This window comes from Lepisma saccharinum, chromosome 20, assembly GCF_977018435.1.
Source record: "Lepisma saccharinum chromosome 20, izLepSacc3.1, whole genome shotgun sequence".
NCBI lineage: Eukaryota > Metazoa > Arthropoda > Insecta > Zygentoma > Lepismatidae > Lepisma > Lepisma saccharinum.
In genome coordinates, this window is record NC_139248.1 from 13,083,320 (window position 1) to 13,103,795 (window position 20,476).

The 20,476-nt window shown below is 39.1% G+C and overlaps 1 protein-coding gene across 1 annotated transcript in view; it reads right to left on the reverse strand.

Annotated features, from left to right (window-relative positions):
- LOC146003828 (uncharacterized) overlaps positions 1 to 20,476 on the reverse strand; it is a 110,243-nt gene that overhangs the window by 14,869 nt on the left and 74,898 nt on the right. The window contains exon 7 of the mRNA XM_083142253.1: positions 848 to 996. Coding sequence (XP_082998379.1) covers positions 848 to 996 — 149 coding nt within the window. The remainder of the gene's footprint in view (positions 1 to 847; positions 997 to 20,476) is intronic.

Genomic DNA, 20,476 nt, shown 5'->3' on the forward strand with positions numbered 1-20,476 from the left:
ATATTTTTTTTTGTTACAATATATATTCACTTTTTACAGTTCGTCAGTGTTATTTGACGTTTTTCAGGTATCTGATATTATGCTATTAGTGTGTTATGATTGTTCGAATCTACATATCCAAGGTAAACAAAACAGTGCAACATTTCAAGGTATTTATCTCTGCCTCGCAATAGCACGACAATAAACTACCGTCTCAGTACCGAACTTGAAAACCTGGACCGTAAGAGTCACGACCGGTTTCCTGTACAAGTCATTTCGGGGACTGTGAGTGCACTCGTTACAAGAGGTCAATTTGACATTTTCCAGATGGCAGTTTCCCTTCCCTAGAGCTGACCGAAGCCTTTATCAAGAGAGCTGGTGTTTCCAGGAAATGCCCATGCTGCACATTCCACCCTCCATCCTGAACACCTTGGTTTTCAGTTGATTGAAAGGTCCATTGACTATGCTTCTTGTAGAGCTACAAATGGTTCCTTTATGTTGAAGTATTGTCATAATATTGTTCATATAAAAATCCATACTTACAACCCCCTACCACTTTTCTGCGGGTGTCAGTCAAAATTTGGGATGTTGGTCAATGTAGTTGTTGGCACAATAGTAGGTTCTTTAGTTTATCCTTAAAACTATGATGGCAAATAATGTTAATCATTGGTGCAGGCAGTTTATTCCATTCCCTTATCCCTGTAACAATGAAGGTGTTAAGGTGGCAGTTATATGTTCTTACCGTGTACAAGAAACTGCACCACCACATGTGTTGTGAATTAATCGCAAATGGCTCTAAACACCTATACATTCACCTTTATTCACTGCTGGAATTTAAAATTCAGATATTGTTAAATGCATGGCTTACCTTGATGAACTCTGGTGTGAGGTGTTCGCCTTGCATTAGCTGGGTCATCTTTAGATTGAGATCCACATTTACAGCCTTGGCTGTCAGGAGTACAGCTCGGCAGGGGGCACTTCCAGGCAGGTAATAGAAATCTATTGGCATCTTGTAAACTGCAAGGAGAAAAGATTAGATACACAAGCTGTAAACTTCAATTTGTTTTAATCTTAGACAGTGGAGGAGATTTGGGGTGCATGGGCAATTGCCCCCCTCCCCCTTTTTTGCCCCCACACTATGTTAATCCACATGTACCAAGGGAAAGAAAACTGTTCTTGCCCCCCCCCTCTAATTTTGGAACCCAATCACCGCCACTGATCTTAGATATGATTAGTTATTTGTTAAATGTTCTTGCATGTGCAGTATGGTTATCAGCAACAGTAAAACTTAGCATACAAGTTTAGTATTATTGAAATGCATATTAAGTTGTTCCATTGTTCATTACCTGGTGTAATGAGCCCCCCCTCCCCCATAACATCCATGTCCATAGTGGTCATGTGATCAGTACCACACACTGGCTGCTGCAAACCACAGAATACGCAGGAAGAGACTGCTTTTAAATGCGCACAAGATGCTTGAGAAAGCTATCAGTATGACAATGAGCTTATAGCATATAAGACATGCAGTGGTATACATTCTACCCATGTTCAAGGCTCGCTACCCATGTTTAGGGGTGGGTGGTTAGATTGTATTGAATATTTTTCTCAACAGTGCGAGAAGAAAGATTAGATGCAGTGCCGAATCTTTGGTCACCCTGCAAAATATTTCCAAAGGGCCCTCTACCAGTGACTTGCACTGAGTAGTAGCTAGTCTAGCAGAGATAGATTAATCAATCTCACATCTATAATTATTTTCAAATCACAATATTTATTGTCTTGTTAAAGCCACAGTTCTGTGCAACACTTTCTTTTCATGCGCTTCTCGTCCCTCCGTGTGATCCGCGAGCAAAACTGGCCTAGCTCGCTCTTCTTCAGCCATGCCAGTTCCAGGTAGAAATGGTCGCCCGAAGGAAAAGGGAAGATTTTTGCCTCTACCTCCCTTGTCCCCTCGCACCCGCTGCAATGGTTGAAAGCCCGTGGTTTCAGGTTCCCCAGTCTATCTCCTATAGGACATTGGTTTCCCATGATTCTTTGTAAATCCTCTAAAGGACTCAAGAGAAAATTTTCTGCAGTACTTATGTTCTCTGTATTTACAGAACCTTATGGGATGTAGTTTTATTATTTATGAAATGGGAATGTGTTATGTTCCGACATTATTGCAAACAATATTTTACTTTTTCAAATATGGAATATATAATGATTAAATTACAAATATTTGCTCAGGCTCTCTCGTTCTCATTTTAGTAGTGTTTTATTTAAATATACTAATATTTTGGCCTCCAACGGATGAATTTAGTTGGGCAAGAGAACGCACGTTCATATTGTTGTTGATTTGGTTTATTTTAATTCGCTTTTCTGCCACATTTGGTTATCACCAAAATGAGGATGAGCGATGATGTGATTAAATTGATGACGGGACCTCGAACAATCCAGGCCACGATTCGAACCTGTGATGAGCATGCATTCTTGTTCCTGTGTTGTACTCCGTAGTGAATAATGAAATAATTTGAAATGAAAAATTTATCTCAGAACTCAAGAAGCCAAATGAATATTATTGAAGAAACTACAAAAGTGTGTTTTGTTACCTTGTTTTGTTTGTGCATAAAGTGGACTTAAAACACCAAATCAACCAACCATGGGGGAGTGGTTATCACAGCATGCTACGACACCAGGAGTTCCGGGTTCGAACCCCGACCTGGGCATGGGTGTTCTTTGTGTTTGTCCCTTCCTTAATTTTATCGTATCATCTTCGCAATTAACCAAATGTGACAAAAAGGCGACGCTAAGTAACAAAAATGAAATCAAATCATTGATTGATTGCTTGATTTGGTTTATTTACTTCGCTTCTCCGCCACTTTTGGCTAATCGCGAAGATGATGCAATATAATTGATGAAGGGACACTCCGAGAATACCCATGGTCAAGCCGATCGAGATTCGAAGCCACGATCTCTGGCTTAGTAGTCAAATCAAATCTTTATTTTCGAATGTAGGTGGAGGTTACGTGCAACCTTTTCATGTTATTGACGTTCTATTTTTAGGAATACTCTGTCCTAAAGGGGGGAGGGGTATGACCCACACCAACCCCACCAATTGAGCATGCCACTGATTGCTACCCCAAGTAGCCAGGGGGGGGGGACCCGCCTGGCTAGAGGCCTGTGTAATATTGTTAGACATAAAATTTGGTTTACATTACATAGTTGACGACTGAATCCAATGCAATCTTTTAGTTTCCTATGGCCACTACCATTAAATTAATTTGATGGGTGTTCATTTTCATTGGCATATTCCATTTCAGACACTGAAAAATTCCAATAAATCAGAATATTTTCACTTCAATATATTTGTTAATGAAAATTGTTGCACAAACTAAATTAATGGTGGTGGCAATCTGCCACCTCCAATTTGGAGGCTGGATAATTTATTAGCTCACCTCCACTGAAGTAAAACTATTTCTGGTTGTCACGGGAACTCCAACTAGAAAGTCCTCGCCATTAAAATTCCAATTTGGAGTCTGCAGGGATGATAAGTCTCCTCTCATTGGCTTTGATTTCTCACCAGCACTGGCAAGATAGGATTTCATTTTATCGCTGGTGAACCCCAAACAAAATAGTGACTATACTAGGAGCAATTAACCAGTCACGTCGACACTTGGGGTAGCAATCAGTGGCATGACCAAGTGGGGTTGGTGTGAATCATACCCCACCCCCTTTAGGGAAAAGTATTCCTAAAAAACTTCAAAAACAGGAAAAGATTGCAAAATGATGAATGAGTGCTATAAAATAAAGTACACTTAACTCTGACTCCCCTTTCGAAAATAAAAACATTTGATTTCACTACTAAGCCAGAGATCCTGGGTTCGAATCTCTGCTGCTTAGCCATGGGTGTCTGTGTGTCTTCAATTTTATCGTATCATCTTTCCGAATAGCCAAAAGTGGCGGAAAAGCAAAGCAAAATAAACCAAATCAAGCTATCAATGATTTTGTTACTTAGCGTCGCTTTCTTGTCAGTTGGTTAATTTCGAAGATGATACAATAAAAGCAATGAAGGGACAAACACAAAGAACACCCATGCCCAGTTCGGGGTTCAAACCCGAACTCCTGGTAAGCACGCTGTGATAACCACTCCCCCATGCAGGGGCGGCCGGTCATAAGGACGATACGGACGCCGCACTGCCGTGTGCAACCACAAGTGAACATTACATTAACATTTATATATTAGCTTTTACATTGTCTGAATTGCAAATATTCAATTGCTTATACAGGGTGGTCCATATGTCTTGTAACCCCCATAATTTTACATAACTTGATAATATAACTTTATAATAATACAATATAATATAATGAAGTATAAGGTAGCCATTCATTCCACATGTCGTGTGACACCAACAATTTTACATAATTTTATATTATGATAATATCAATATAACAATTTGTAAGACGTGTGGATTCAGCGTCAACCAGGATGTTGTTCACGCATCCAAAAGGTCAGTATGACCATTATTTTCATGGCACGAAATGACACGGCGACATGACCTGTGTGAGATTTTACGAAGCACATTTTTCGTGATTGTTGTCTGAAAGGCTGCCCTAATAGCGTCCTTTAATTGTTCTGTTTTTTGGTATCGTTGTTGTGATACCTTTTCCTTAATAATGCCCCAGAGGACATTGTCACAAGACGAGAGATCAGGGCTTCTGGAAGGCCAATCCAGAGGCGCCGGATGATGTACCGATCCGCGTCCTATCCACCTATTGGGAAACACTTCACTTAAATATTCCCAGACAGCGATGGCATAGTGAGGCGGTGCTCCATCCTGTTGAAACCAGGAACGTCCCGGGAGATTCATTCTTTGGAGCTGTGGAACAAAAAATGCCCGTAACATGGCGAGATAGGAGTGTTGATTGACTACGCCATCGAAGAAACAGGGACCTATCAAGTGTTTAGCGGACATAGCGACCCAGAGCATCACATGTGGGGGGTTGTTTTCCAGCTCTTCGTAATAATGCGGATTTTCCTTGGACCAGAAATACACCTTCCTTGCACGTGCACTTCGATATATTGCGCATTCATCGGAGAAGAAAAGGTCAGCCTGCTGCGGGAGTGTCTGAAATACCTCCAACATTCTTCCACATGCTGCATGTTGTCTACGCATGTTATTATCACTGAGCTCGTTGACGGTTGCTGGTTTAAAGGATTTCAATCGAAGATCCTTCTTCGTGTGTTGTAACATTGTTGTTTTCGGGATTCCAAGCTCAGCAGACCGTTTGCGCAGTGACTTCTGTGGTGACCGAAGCACAGATGCCTCCTCTCCAGCACATGTGTTCTGTCTTTTGGTTGGTGCCAGGCCTCGGTTTGTCTTTGATACATCCCAACATAAAAAGTTTTTTTTCCCAACGCAGTATTGTCACTTTTGGTGGTGCATTTTTTTGGAATAGTCTTGTGAAATCTCGTCGCACATCCTCCATGGTCTTGCTGGTATGTGGACGTTCATGGGCCCAAACACTGACAAGGCGCTCTTCTACATTGTAGGAGCTTGTGTCAGCCATCTCTTCAAAAGAAACACTGAATTAGAGATAACAAGATATTGATTCGATGGGGTAACAAGACATATGGACCACCCTGTAGATCGTTTGTTAGTCTGTTCTGTATTCATTCTTCCGCGACAATTGCAAAGTTTGCACGCCACCGTGCGGGTGAATACGGAACTTTGAGAGAAATGTGGCGGGGCGCCATCCTCCCACTTTACGAGACAGAGTACAGTGCCTTGAATAACGTAGTGTGGAAAACGACCCAAGAAACTGGTTCCCCGAGACGATGACAAGTAGATGGCAGTGCGATCGACCCAGGTGCTAATTTTGTTATGAAAGTAATGCGGCTTAGTTAGTTTTTGGAATATATTGTGTAGATTTGTTTCTCTAGAAAGGCGGTAAGTGAATTGATGGAAACAGTTATATTTGTAGAGTGATTTGCAGTCACGAAATGGCATTAATTTGGAAAGAAAAGTAAAATAAAATTAATAAAAGCATGCGTAACAAGAAACATTGCAATGTGATTCCGGACGTCAGGTCTTGGACTGTGTATTAGAGTTTATTTTTCTATGTTATTAGAATATAAATAGTATCCTGAGAGATATTTCATACCGAGGCGACAAATCACAAATGTCGCTTGAAAGCGAGCAGTCTGAAATCAATGCAGCCTTTCGAACCGTAGGGACAAAAGCTCTGACTGCACCGTTTCCTCAAGGAGATTTTACACCAAAGCGACACGCGACAAACGATACGAGGATTTCACACCAAAGCGACACGGGTCATTCGGTCCAAGGCAACTTTCATACCGAAGTGACACATGTTGCTTGGAAAGGAGCCAATCAAGAGCAACATTTCACATCGTAGAGGCATGACGGGAAGCACAGGCCAGCGTTCGGTTGGTGAAATCCTCAAGCGATAAGTGGCGCGTGCCGCTTGTCGCTTTGGTGCGCAATCTCACTAAAGCAAGACACTCATTGCATCGCGTATGCGCGAACAACAAACCATGGCAACATGTTGCAAGCTATTGAGGAAATGGCCCAGTTTGAGCGACGCACAAGCGACACGTGTGGCTTATCGTGTCGCCTAGATCTGTTGTTGTAATGTGCTGTTTATCGTATCGGCTATCTGTTGTTCACAAGCAACACTTGCTAATAGACTGAAGGCACCATGTCGCTTGTCACTTAGTTGGGAACTCCCCCTGTAGCGCGTCACTTTGGTCTCAGCACCCTTCCTTTAAGGAGCTTTCTGACTGAAGTAACAAGTAGCACGCGAATACTCCATATGAACGTGTCGTTTGCTGTTTGGACCCTCATGTGCAATGAATGCTATTTTACAGTCTGGAAGTGTGTGTCACTAGTGTGACAGTGTGAACATCCCGTGTCGCTTGTCCCACTGGTTTGAAAGTTGCCTTACACTCATGTCGATGGCACTAAAGTTTCATGGGGTTCCCCTTGTCGTTTCATGCAATCATTATAATCATCGCCGCGATTAGTTTAAAGAGGAAGAAAAGAGACAGTAAATATAAAAAATACAAATGTTTCAGTGTGTATATCTTTAAAAGAAATTATGATGATGATAATAATAATGAACCTAATTCATACACAAAAATTTAGTTGCCAAGAACATTCCACGCGTATTTTTTCTCCCGTATTATTAATGAAAGTATGACGATAACAGGACGTAGTCCACTGTCTAGAATGTTCGTTAATATCTTCGCGACCACTGTACCAAATATCATAGCAATTATCACATTCATATAAATGTTTCAAGGAAAAGAATCAGACGTTGCAGCGAAAACTCCATTTACTTCCATTATAAGCAGTCTAACACCAAGCACCGGGGTCAACACCAGCACCTCTAGCGGATCATTTTCGAGTGGAACCACCAAGAGAGCGCAGAAGCATGCCGTTTTCCACACTACGTTATTCTAGGCGCTGTACTTAGAGCATTCTCAGGCGCGGCCGCGAGGGAACTGGAAAAATAACATGCGCGGGATCTGTGGCTGGGAGGACGGAGGGTTTGTCGTCCGAAACCCACCCCCTAGGCGAAACTGGCCCCCTCTCCGGAGAACGGTAAACAATGAAGAGTTGCCAGAAGCAATGAAGTTAGCATAAGAAAGAAAATTACCAACCGTTGAAAAAATCATTCTGTATTCCATTTTCTTATCCAGTTATGACAAGAGTAGAGCAATAAATAACGCAATTTCCAATGAGGAAAGAAAATATCGGTAACTGAAAAAGTACAGACTCTTGAATTTTGTTATTTACCGTTGCTTTCTGCTACTTTTCGGTAATCACGCGGATGAGGATGACTGATGTTATAAGAAATTGACGGAGGGGCACTCAAAGAACACATATACCCATGCCGGGATTCGAACCCAGGAGCCTTGGCTTTGTAATGCGGTATGCTAGCCACGGAAGTCTGCTATAGATTCTTGTTACACCCAAAATTATCGTATATATGCGTTGTATTTTTTTCAGAGTTTAGTGAAAAGTACACTACATTTGGATTACAATGATGTGGAGTATGCCTACATCACATAGATTTAAATACAGGTTTTGATTAGCACGTTTGAAAAAATCCTGATAATGTAACAAAGTTCCAATTTTTTTTCAAGGCCGATGTTAATTAAATTAGAAACTAGTCATCTAAACTCGCCAAGAGCCGCTACAGGAACCTGTAAACTACAAATTTCTTAAAATTTGGCAAAATTGTCTGGCAACCCCAAAGCAATAAAACGACCGGATGGGAAGACGATAGTATTTACACTTGTTGTTTCTTAGTTTTCCATGGAAAAGTGAAGCTTTTTCGGTAGTTGTGTGCTGTAGTTGTGCATTTGTCGCGATGAACAGTGTGGAGAAGTTGTTGCGAAGATTTTCTACCAGAAGTCTGAAGTCTGGAAAAATCTAGTCCGAATTTGAATGTAGAACAAGGGTCAACGAAGGGAGGTCATGAGTTCACTCACAAATTTCGCATTGAAGGACAGAAGGATGAATTTCAGTTACAAGCATGTCTGAAGATTTCTGGTAAGTTTGAAGTTTTTAGAGCTTCTGGTAACGCAGATATCACCTTTCCAGTGAGATATTTATTTTGGTGCCCTATTTCACATATCAATTAGTCATGTTGGACAGGAGACATTTTCTGTGTAACATTTTACTAGAAATTTCCACTATCAATACATGTAAATATTCGTCATTGTGCTTATCAAGTTGTGTAAAAATTAACATCCTTTCTTCTGAATGTTCCCCTCTGTTAAACGACTAAATCTGTTAGAATTCTGTTTCTTCTTCCATCTACTTTGCATTACTGTTAAATAATTAATTTAAAACGTGTAAAACATGATATTCTGTAAACACGAAAGTATCAATTTCTTATCACGTTGGCTGTTATACAAAATTCATAATTTAAACTCACATTACTAGTAGAGCAAATTTGTGGCGGAGTAGTTATCACATCGCGCTACGACGCCAGGGATCCTGTGTTCGAATCCCGGCCTCGGCATGGATTTTGTGAGTAGCCATTCATCAATTTCATCATATCACTCAGCCCCATCTTCGCAAATTAGCGAAATGTGGCACAAAAGGCGAAGTAAAATAAAGCAAATCAATAGAGCAAATTTGTGAGCTATCGCCCCTCCACTTTGGTTCACCACGAGCCACCACTGCCCCCACGGTTGGTTGATTTAGTGTTTTAATTCCACTTTATGCACAGAAAGGCTAATTGGGGCTGGACCTACAGTTTAAAGTGGGGTCCGAGCCACTATGTACCTCCACTGAGGTTGACAAAGATTAGTGGAAATATGTATCGGTAAAACAAACAGCATTTTTCCTGAGTGGTAATTTTAATTTGAATTTTCGGAACACATTTGTATATGATTAACGATTTTTCAAATATTTTGCATTGCTTGATTTCCCTAATTTCTCCATCCCATGATCTCTTTACTGAAACATCCAGGCTCGAGCCTTGACCTGTGCATGAGTTTCTTTGTATCCACCCTTCACCCGTTAAATTTAATAAACTTTCACAGTCACTGTGAAATCAGGAGTCCAGAGTTCTGTTTATAATTGTTCCTCATGACTTCCATAAGCTCCTTATCACAATTAAATTTATACATTTAGGAAAAGTTATGGGGGTGGCAAAAATTCAATATATTAGAGGAGATAAACAGGTAACAAAAGACTTTTTTGTAGTTTCAATAATATTCATTAACAGGTAACAGGTATTGTAGTTTCAATAATATTCATTTGGCTTTTTGAGTTCTGGAATACATTTTTCATTCCAAGTTATTTCATTACTCACTGCAGAATACAACACAGAAACAAGAATGCGCGATCGTCACTGGTTCAAATCCCAGCCTGGATTGTTCTTTGTAAGGTCCCTTCATCAATTTCATCACATCACTCATTTTCGCTATAACCAGATGTGGCAGAAAAGCAAGTAAACACGTGTTCTCTTGCCCACATAAATACGGATTTACCCATTATTTTTTTCATCGGAGGTCCTAGAAATTAGTATATTTAAATAAAACACTACTAAACCAAAAGCGAGATAGAGGGTGAGCAAATATTTATTTAATCATTATATATTCCATATTTGAAAAAGAAAAAAGAAAGCATAACATTATTGTCTGCACAAAAGTTCCCATTTCATAAATAAAACTAAAGGGTGTTTCATAAAGTGCACAGTTTTTGAAAATTCAATAACTCCGCCAAAATTGCATGAAAGTTGACATTTTGTTTTTTCACTATTTTACATATTCACTACGATTTAATAATTTTAAAAATGAAAAGTGTGCAGCATATGCGATTTAAGAGTGAAAAATTATGTCTGGCATATGTCCACCTCCATTTTGCAAGCAGGCAGTAACTATCTGTGAAGTTCACCATGACTCTTGTGCAGACGTCTGACGATTGAACCAATTACCCGTTGGATTTCCCTCTTCAATTCGGGGATTGTTTGAGGTTTGTTCATATACACTTGTGACTTCACATAACCCCATAAAAATAAATCACATGGGGTGAGGTCACAAGACCTCTGAGGTCACTCCTGGTCACCACGAAGTGAGATCACACGGCCAGGAAACTTTTCTTGCAGTAAGGTTATTGTCTCGGATGTGTGACAGGTAGCCCCGTCCTGCTGAAACCACATACTCACGGTATCCAGTTCATCCAGAGCAGGCCACACAAAATTTCTGATCATGTCCCGATAACGAGAACCGTTTACCGTAACCATTTTCTTTCCCATCCTCAAAAAGAAGGGGCCAATCACACCTCCGGACCAAAATCTCAAATAATCCCCGAATTGAAGAGGGGAAATCCAATGGTTAATTGGTTCAATCGACAGAGACGTCTGCACAAGAGTCATGGTGAACTTCACTGATCGAGTTACTGCCTGCTTGCAAAACGGAGGTGGACATATGCCAGATATAATTTTACACTTTTAAATCGCATAAGGGCATATGCCAGACACTTTTCACTTTTAAATTATTAAATCGTAGTGAATATGTAAAATAAAAAAAACAAAATGTCAACTTTCATGCAATTTAGGCTGAGTTATTGCATTTTCAAAAACTTCGCACTTTATGAAACACCCTTTACATCCCATACAAACAGTTGTGTAGATACAGAGAACATAAGTATTGCAGAAAATCCCCCCCCCCCCCGAGTTCTTTAGAGGATTTACAAAGGAATCTAATGGAAACCAATCCCCTATCTGTTCCTATAGAGACTGGAGGACCTGAAAGCACGGGCTTTCAACCATTGGAGCGGGGGAGAGGAGTCAAGGGAGTAGAGTCTGAAATCTTCCCTTTCACTTCGGGTGGTTGTCTACCTGGAACTGGTGGGCGGAGGAAGATCAGTCGGACCGATATTTTAGGGAAAAGGGAATTTCGATGAAAAATACCACAATTGCAGGAAAATTTTAAGGTCATCTGATTACATAATTACAGTTTATGATAATTTCGAATTTCATCTCCACATTTTGATGTCATTTATTTATTTTGCTATTCCAACTTGTTTCCGCTCCTTTAAGTTTATTGTATGTTGCTTTTATGCATATTTGGATAAATAGTAAGGATGACCCGCGTATCCCACCGAAGGACGAGAAGCGCGTGAAAATAAAAGTGTTGTATATGGCATTGATCTCTCTGCTAGACTAGCTACTCCTCAGTGCACGTCACTGCAATTAACGATACTAATGTGTTACTACCTGGCCTTAACGGTACAATTGTGGAAATTTGAAATTAATTCCCCCAAAAAATATTGGGTCCACCGACAGCAGACCAAAAAAACAACACTGCGAGCTACAAGGTGAATACCATCAATGGAGTTAACTTTTAAATCCCTACAATGTTTATTTGATCAGAACAAGATTTTACAAAACGAGAGACGCTATAATATGAACTCCTTCGCACAGTATTTCAATTAATCTCATTTGCGCTGGTTATAGAAAACAACTGATTATCAACAATCTATGTTTATTCATCATTAAGCATTACAATAATGAAATAGATGTCATACAAAGTATTAAAGACCGGCACCGAAAAACAAGCGCTTTGGAGAATTCCTTGCTTGCCACCCCCTCGTAAGAACGGGGGAATTACGATGAAAGCGAACGACATGCATTTTACCGATGAGAATGCAACTTCACGAGAAAGAAAAACACTGCAGTACAAATTGAATCAACCCAGCAACCGGTTTGTGCAAAGGCATTTCATTGTTCTGTCGCATACCTCAGGGCGACGCTTTCGTAACAACCAAACCATCCCAGTGTTACCACAATCTCAGGGCCAAATTTCCCATCCCAAGGGATAAAATTTCCCTTTTTCGCCCAATGTTTCCCTTCATCTAAAGAAATCGTGTAATAACAAAAGTAATAAGGTGATAATTAGAAGCAGTAATAGTTTTAGTATTATCACCGTTCACCTATGCTTGTGAATGTGAAAAAAATTTGTTGCGTCACCCATTTCATAACTTCATTCATCGCTATTAAGCAAAGAAGTAAAAGAGCGACGTAAAAAAAACACATAATAGGCTTATATTCAAAGGATTAGAAATAAGTATCAGGTAAAAAAATGTGAATACGAATTTTCCCTGCAAAAAGGGAAATTTTCCTTAATGTGGCAACACTGCACCATCCTTGCAGTCAAGCTATCGCATTTCACAGTAAGCAGGGTGTGACTAATGCTCTTGCAGCAAACACAGTTGCCACGTTGGCACATTAACCCCAAACTGCACACGCTCTGAGGGAGGCAGTAGTTCTCATGTTTCCAATTTTTCCTACAACTCCGAACATAATTCTGAACTCTGAAGAATAGGATCAGAGTTATTGGAAAAGGGCGTAATATGTGCATTAATAACAAATTTCCAGTCCCCTGCTGTACGTAGCACATTCACTTTACTTGTTTTCTGTAATCCGAAGTCCGGCCTTTGTATAAAAAAAGAAAAAAAAAAACAATTTGAAGTTTACAAGAATTTGTTAATTTGGATAACTGCCTGGCTTTTACTAATTTTTGTAAGACCTATCCGATCGTAAACCAAACAAAAACAATGTTTTCAGTCACCAAGTGTGTCCCCATTTCAAAGGGATACATTGATTAGAACTCAAGTCTACAATTTCGTAATACAAGAAAAAAATCAATCTTTTGATTTTCGGACTTTCTACACTCGCAAATAAACTTCTGTGTTAGAATATGAGATATAGGTTCAGAGATTTTAAATAATTTACCAGTCATATTTTCCTTGTAATATGTTTAAAAGCAACGTTACAAGCTCATTGCTATGAACATTTACATTTTCAAGTTTACGTAATTTGACCCAAGTTTGATTATACAATTCTGATAACGATGCACGCACCCAGTGACGTAACTAAACTAAACTAAACGACCCCGCAGGTCATTTATCAGTATATTTCATTGCATTGCCAATCTGTTTATGAAACTATTTTGTAAATTTATTCGTGCACGTATGAATAATCTGAAAATCTACAATTGAATAGCTACGAAGTCCCAGTATCCGCGTAAAAATTACGCTTCAACAAAGAAAGGAGAGGAGATTTACGAATGGAGTACAGGATCGCAAAATCGACAGTACAATTGAGCGGTGCGACAAAGAAATAATTCAGCATAATTAATTCGGTTTTCCAGTAAGTTTATGTTGGATTGTATAGTTTTCTTGTTTCAGCTTTATTTCTAAAAGAATACGGAATTTGTGAGGTGGTTGACAACTGAACAAAATTTATAGAAATTTTAAGAATGGGTAGGACCTGAATTCGTTACATAAACCAATGACCCGCGTTCTCTAGATGAGTCTAATTGCAATATAAGCAAATGCAGAGTAGGTTTTCAGATTGCATTGCACGATTTCCCCATCCTGTCCCAATATTAAACTTCGAACAGGTTAGGCGCGTGGGGTTTGGTCTGTATTTCTTTTGAGTTTATGCCCAAGAAGACTAATCGGGACTAGACCTACAGTTTAAAGTGGGATCCGAACCTTGGACACTGATTACAAGGCAAAAAACGCTACCACTGTGCCATCGGGGAGGCTCGAGAAAGCCTGTAGGTTGTTGTAACAAACCTATGCACTATGAATTAATGTGAACGTAGAGCTACGGATTCTGAAAATAAAATTGAGAAAATTAAGTCAATTTCAGGAGAAAACTTTACGGCCTACTAAAATCAATAAAACTTCTTAACTGCGCAAAATGCCAATTCTCGCAAAACAAGAATTGAAGCTGAAAAATAACCGAAATCGATTCATGTTTATCACTTTGACCCATAGCTACATACGTAACATTTCCCGGCACATGTTGAATGCGGCAAAGTCAAACTCGCGAATCGTGTCAAAAGAACAAGATTCTAGCACCGGAATAAAGATTTAAAATCAACATAAAGAAGCATAAATATGCGTTATGTTTAATACCCACTGCACTTGGAAGCATTCAATGCATACTTACAGTTTAGTTGAACACCTCACACGCCGCTACAACACAGACTGGACTGAGACGGCGAGTTAATTCTGAAAGTGTGTTGACTGTCTAGAGGAGACGTAGCCAAGTGAAGTGATACAGCGCGGGGCATTCGTGCGTTCCGGGTAGGCACGTTCCCCCTCAGCCAATCACGTCTCAAGGTCAATACTTCCCCCTTCGAGTGTCTGATGAGGGGTGAGCGTAAAAGTGTTGGTATTACAATTGCAGGAAACAAGGAGTTTGGCCTTGGTAGAGCATTTACCCAGTGTTACCAACTAGCATATTTCTAACCAAATTTGGATGCTTTTCCGATTTAGGGGAGTTGTTAACGTAGTATCATAGGCGACACTAGACGGCTACGAGAGGGTTCTCGCACCCATTTCATTAAGGTCAGAACCCCCTTCCGTACTCACACTTTTAATTTTCAGCCAGGCCCGTAGCTAGAGGGGGGCAGGGGGTGGAAACTGGCCCCCCCTGAGAGCCTCCTTTGCCCCCCTGTGAAAAATACAGAACACATTCGTACCTGAAATTCTCACTAATGTTTACAATTATATCAGGTGTTACTCTAGCAACGTAACAAAGACATTTATTGATTTTGTGATTTATTAGGGTGTATGGGATTCCGTAGTATGTCGTATCAGGATTGGTGGGAAAAATTCCATTCCAGATTCAAACTTCGGGAAATGAGTTCACAATTTTCAGTATCTAGAACAGTTGTGACATTTTAAGTAGTCTTGTATTAAAGGTGCCGAATGTTTTTCTTGGATGTTTTGATATGAACTTGGAACTTCTTAAATTTTTGTTTCCCGAGTCTACCTACCTTTTTTGTAATAGTGATTCATGTGGTAGAGGGAGGGAGTGGATATTTGAATTTTGTTACTTAGCGTTGCTTTTCTGCCACTTCTAGCTAATTGCAACAATGAATGATGATGTGAAACTGATGACACTCACAGACAGTGCTGCAACCACAGGGGGCAGGGGCCATATCCCCCCTCCCGACCTTGGACGGAAGTCCATTCTAGGGGAAGCAAACATTGAAGTAAAAACAAGTCTAGGGGAATCTAAGAATAGCAGGACAATTTGATACTTATAATGGAATTAGTTTTTATGTGTTGCTTGCATTTTTCTTCCAGGGGCAATTGACCCCCCTCAATTTCAAATTTTATATAAATAAAAATACATTTTGTAAAATGTTCTTGCTCGCAACCTCTGCTATTCTTTTAGACCAAGTTCAGAGCCATGGCGGCGGGAGTCGGACCTGGGAGCCAAACGATCTATATGGAAAAAAAAATAAAGAGAATGCATTGGCACCTGGAAAGGTCATTATCGAAATATTGCTATTTGATGTTGCTCGAAGTTTTTTTGTTTGTTGCAGTTTCAAGATATCATCCCTTTTCTGTTACTTATAGCTTGGGGGGGGGGGGCAAGTGCCTCTGTGTACCCTTCCCTACCATATCTGCCAATGGGACACAATATATTATAAATTTGCCCCCTCTAGGATTGACTTAGCCCCCCTACAAAGAATTCCTGGCTACGGGCCTGTTTTCAGCTGTAACAATAACAAATTAATGATAATTAGATCAAGTGTACAAAATTGCACAGTGGTTAGCAAAACGCCCTATTGTGCCAGGGGTCCCGGGTTGGAATCCAGGCCTAGCCTTGTGAGTGCCCTTTCATCAATATCAATTTAATCATACTATCACTCCTCATACTCGCGATTAGACAAAAGTGGCAGAGAAGCGAAGTAAAATCAATCAATTGTACAGTGATTTGCTAAATTGAGTATAAAATGTGTAGCCTTCAATCCAAAGAACAAATTGTTTCACAGTTTCCAAAATTCCAAAAATACGATTGTTAGGTGCGCTCAGTAGACACGCTACATAAACTTTATGACTAAATTAATAGCTAAAATTATATTGTACCCAAGTACGTATTTGGGGGAGGGGGGTACGGACACCCCGAAAGATTCATCAAGTACTAAAGTTGCATTGTGGATGGTTATTTATTTGACTACCAATGATAATATGCATCATAAAATATTAATCAAGAACTTTACTTTTCATCAACTGGAACTAACAGTCTTTTTTATGTCAATTAATAAATATTCAATTCTTTATCTATTTGACAGTAATTTCCTTACTAGGGTGGTTGTTTTTATGCAAATTTTGGCGATCTTCATACACTTAAGCTAGATAATGAATACGTGCTGTCATATCTCTATTCTTATACCATCTTTTTATGTAATAATAACAATAACATTAATTAATTTTAATATTTCAATTGATATTATTTTAATTTAATTTAGCATAATTACTAGGACTCGGATAATTATGCATTTTGCATATTGCATATTGCATATGCGAATGCATATTTAAGATTTTTAACTAAAAATGCATATTTCATATGCAGGTGCATATTTGTATGAAAATAAGTTGATGTTGTGCATATTTTTGTACCCACAACCAACACCGAGCATATACTGTATTTACTTTTCATCTCCTCGCTTCTCTTCTCTTTTCTTTATCTTTTCTGCATCTCTTCTGTCCTTTTTCCTGGATTGTATGAAATGTGGCAAGTACGTCATTCTCACCTCAACAGTCGACTAAGCTGGCAACGCCGCGTGTAAGTTTCTTATCGCAAATGGACAACGTGTGGATGATCTGGAACTCGATGTGTCTGACTTTGTTGCCCTGAAATACAGTCCACTTGTATCTTGCGAAGTGGAACGTGTGTTTCTGAATATAAGACTATTCTAGCTGAAACAGAAGGAGTTTCAGGTTCGAAAATGTGAGACATGTTGATATCAAATGCAATCATGATCTTGATCTGTAGTGTATTGTGTTTCAATTAACGCAGAACCATATTAATTGAAAAAAATCTGTGTAGCGAATGACCATTCAGAATAATGCATATTCATTGCCTGGCATGTAATCTTTCATAGTTTGTAATATACAGCATTTATAAATTAAACCGGTTTTTAAAGTGCATATTTTACACTTTTTAGTGCATATTTGCATGCATATTTTGCGGTTTGTTTAGTGCATAAATATCCAAGCACTAATAATTACAATATAACGAATCCCGCTCGGGCTTGGTTGTTTGTGAATGTCCATTCATCAATTTCATCATTTCGTCACTCATCCCCATCTTCGCAAATTAGCCAAGAGGCACAAAACGCGAAGTAAAATAAACTCAATCAATCATACTTTCCAGAGAAGCTGTCTGTTCTGAGCCAAACATTCCGTCATGCATATTGATTTGATTTCATTAGATTAGTTAGCGTCTCTTTTCTGTTACTTTTGACTAATTGCGACGATGAGGATGAGTAATGATATGATGAAATTGATGAAGGGACACTCACAATTACTATCTATGTCCAGGTCGGGATTCAAACCCGGGATCTCTGGCGTCGTAGGGCGCTTTGCTAACAACTTCGCCATAGAAGTCGCTTGCATGTACTTATGGAGAAAAAATTGTAAATATATGTACTTTTGAGTAAAATAGGTAAATATGTATACTTTAAAATGCACGATTTTAGGCTTTTTTTTTTAGCATTAATCGCCAACATTTCACTGCTTTGATCTAAAATTCCTAACAGAAAATAATACGTAATTCCATAATTTCCCGCGTCCTAGTGATAACACTTTTAACCCAGTCAATGGAGGGAAAAAAGCCAATGCCGGGAATAATTCCGTAAAAGCTGAATTTTTGTCAGTTGTTAAAACACTACTAGTAGTGCAAAATCCCAAAAGTCCGCCCCTCGCGGCGCTTTCCCCCAGCCCCCCCAACATCAATTTCGCAGACTGAGTTATTGACCTATATCTCCGTAACCAATGGTCGTAGGCAGATAATATTTTTTCAGTTTTAATCCTCATTAGATGGGCTACAAAAAAGATTCTGTTAAATTTTTCGATAATGTTGGTGGTTTTCCCGTAATTTAAAAAATAACCTTCAAAAAGTGAATTTTTTCTAGTATTTTCTGGTTTTTGGCTTGTAACTTTTGAACAAATTAAACGACAAAGAATTGTTTCGAATAAAAGTTGTAGACTAATTTATAAGCTTTAAAACGATATCAGTTTTAATATATTTTAATGAAAGATGCGCCATAAAATGTGTCTCCAAACGAAGAACAGCACCAAAAAAGTGTGTATTTATCACAGTGCGGCGGGTAAGTCCGGAATCATTGACTTTCGATAGAAGCATGAGACTTGGTAAAATCAATTGTTATACCACTTAAGACATGTTCAGTTGAGTAGCCAATCGCCATCTGCGTGCCGATGGTCGCCATCTTGAAAAGAGTTCGCCCGCCATATTGGGTATCTTTGATTTGATATATCTCGGGAACGGTGGCACCTGTCAACTTCAGGATTTTCAGAAATGCTCCAAATAGTAAACTTTCATAATATATCAATAAATCTATTTTTGAAAAAATAAAAATAGTGGTCTTGTAGAAAAATTCACTATAATACTTTATGTGAATAACTTAACTCCAAGTTAAAAGTGTTAATAATTCTCGAACTATACAACAATATTGTATATTTGGTAACGCTACGAAATATTTGTTAGAAAACTTTAGACAAACTGATCCCTTAAAATACTATTTTTTTTTGTAATTATACATTTATCTCAAATAACATTTTTGAAGAGAAATACAAGATTTTATATATATATAACCCAATTTGATTTCTGAAAATATGAATGAAAGAAAAACACATTTTCACTGTAACTGATATGAAAATAGTGAAAATTATTTAGAAAATATTTTGCTATGAATTTTTCATAAGTTCGTCTCTCTTCATTGATCAGCTCTCAAAATCGTATCCTTCACATTCGCATAATGTATGGAGGCAAGATTTTCCATTCAACACTTGGAATGTCCAGTTCACTGTTAACTTGTCGCGTATTTTAAGATTTGTCTCTAGTTATCACCAGCAAATACTTACATACATTGTCAGCCATTGACGTATCCAAGGACCTCTGTCGCTCTGTACTCCTCCGTCGGAAATCAGCAGAGCTGGGTTGACAACAAAGGCACTTACAAAGATACCATCCCTATGGCTATAAGTGCTGGAGGTTCTTTCATGATGCAGAAATTTTATTATTCTTACATCCTCATGTTGACAAAAGTGGATCAGAATGTCCCATTCTAACCGTGTCAAAGCGAGTAAAAACGATTGGGATATTTCCCAATAACTACACATTTCCGGATAGCCTTAAGCTCAAAACACATTTCTCTTCATAAACTTTTATCCTCTCACATAATATCTATGAAACAAGACCAAGACGAAGATGGAGGGATAACGTTGGGATGGACCTAAAGGAAATCAGTCAGGATGGAAAAGATTGGATTGATTTTGCCCAGGATAGGGACAGATGGAAGGCTTGTGTAGCTGCAGCCATAAACCTTCGAGTTTAGAAATGCTAGAAAGTGAGTGAGTTACTTAAGCTGAGTACCTTTCAGCCTTCATAGTGAGGTCGGAACACCGGAAAATATTTCACTTCCGGCGGAGAACGTGTCCTTTGGGGGGCGGATACTACATTAATTCCCCAACCTATAACGCCCCAGACCCCAAGTTTTTAAGCCCTCGTTTGTCTGTAATGGCGTCTTCAAAATGGCGGTCATGACCAAGATTCTATTCCTGTTCATTGCAGTTATTTATCATTCATGACATCTTATTTCCACCTAATTTGCAGTTTTAACTGTATTATCTACTAATCATAACCGGATTGAACATTCTTAAAGGCTTGGAGCTCAATGCTAATAAGATCTTGAATCAAGTGGCCATTTGGTCTGAGGAATCAATGTTGACCATAGCTAAGGAGAAGACATATCAAATCCTCCTTAAGGGGAAACTGGCTCTAGCGCCTATATTCAAGTATCAGAACACGTCAATTAAAAATGTTCAAGTCGTCAAATACCTTGGAATTCACATGGAAGCTCAAATGGGCCTAAGAGCTCATGTGAACAGTGTTACAGCTAAGGCCAAGTCAGCTTTACACAATATCT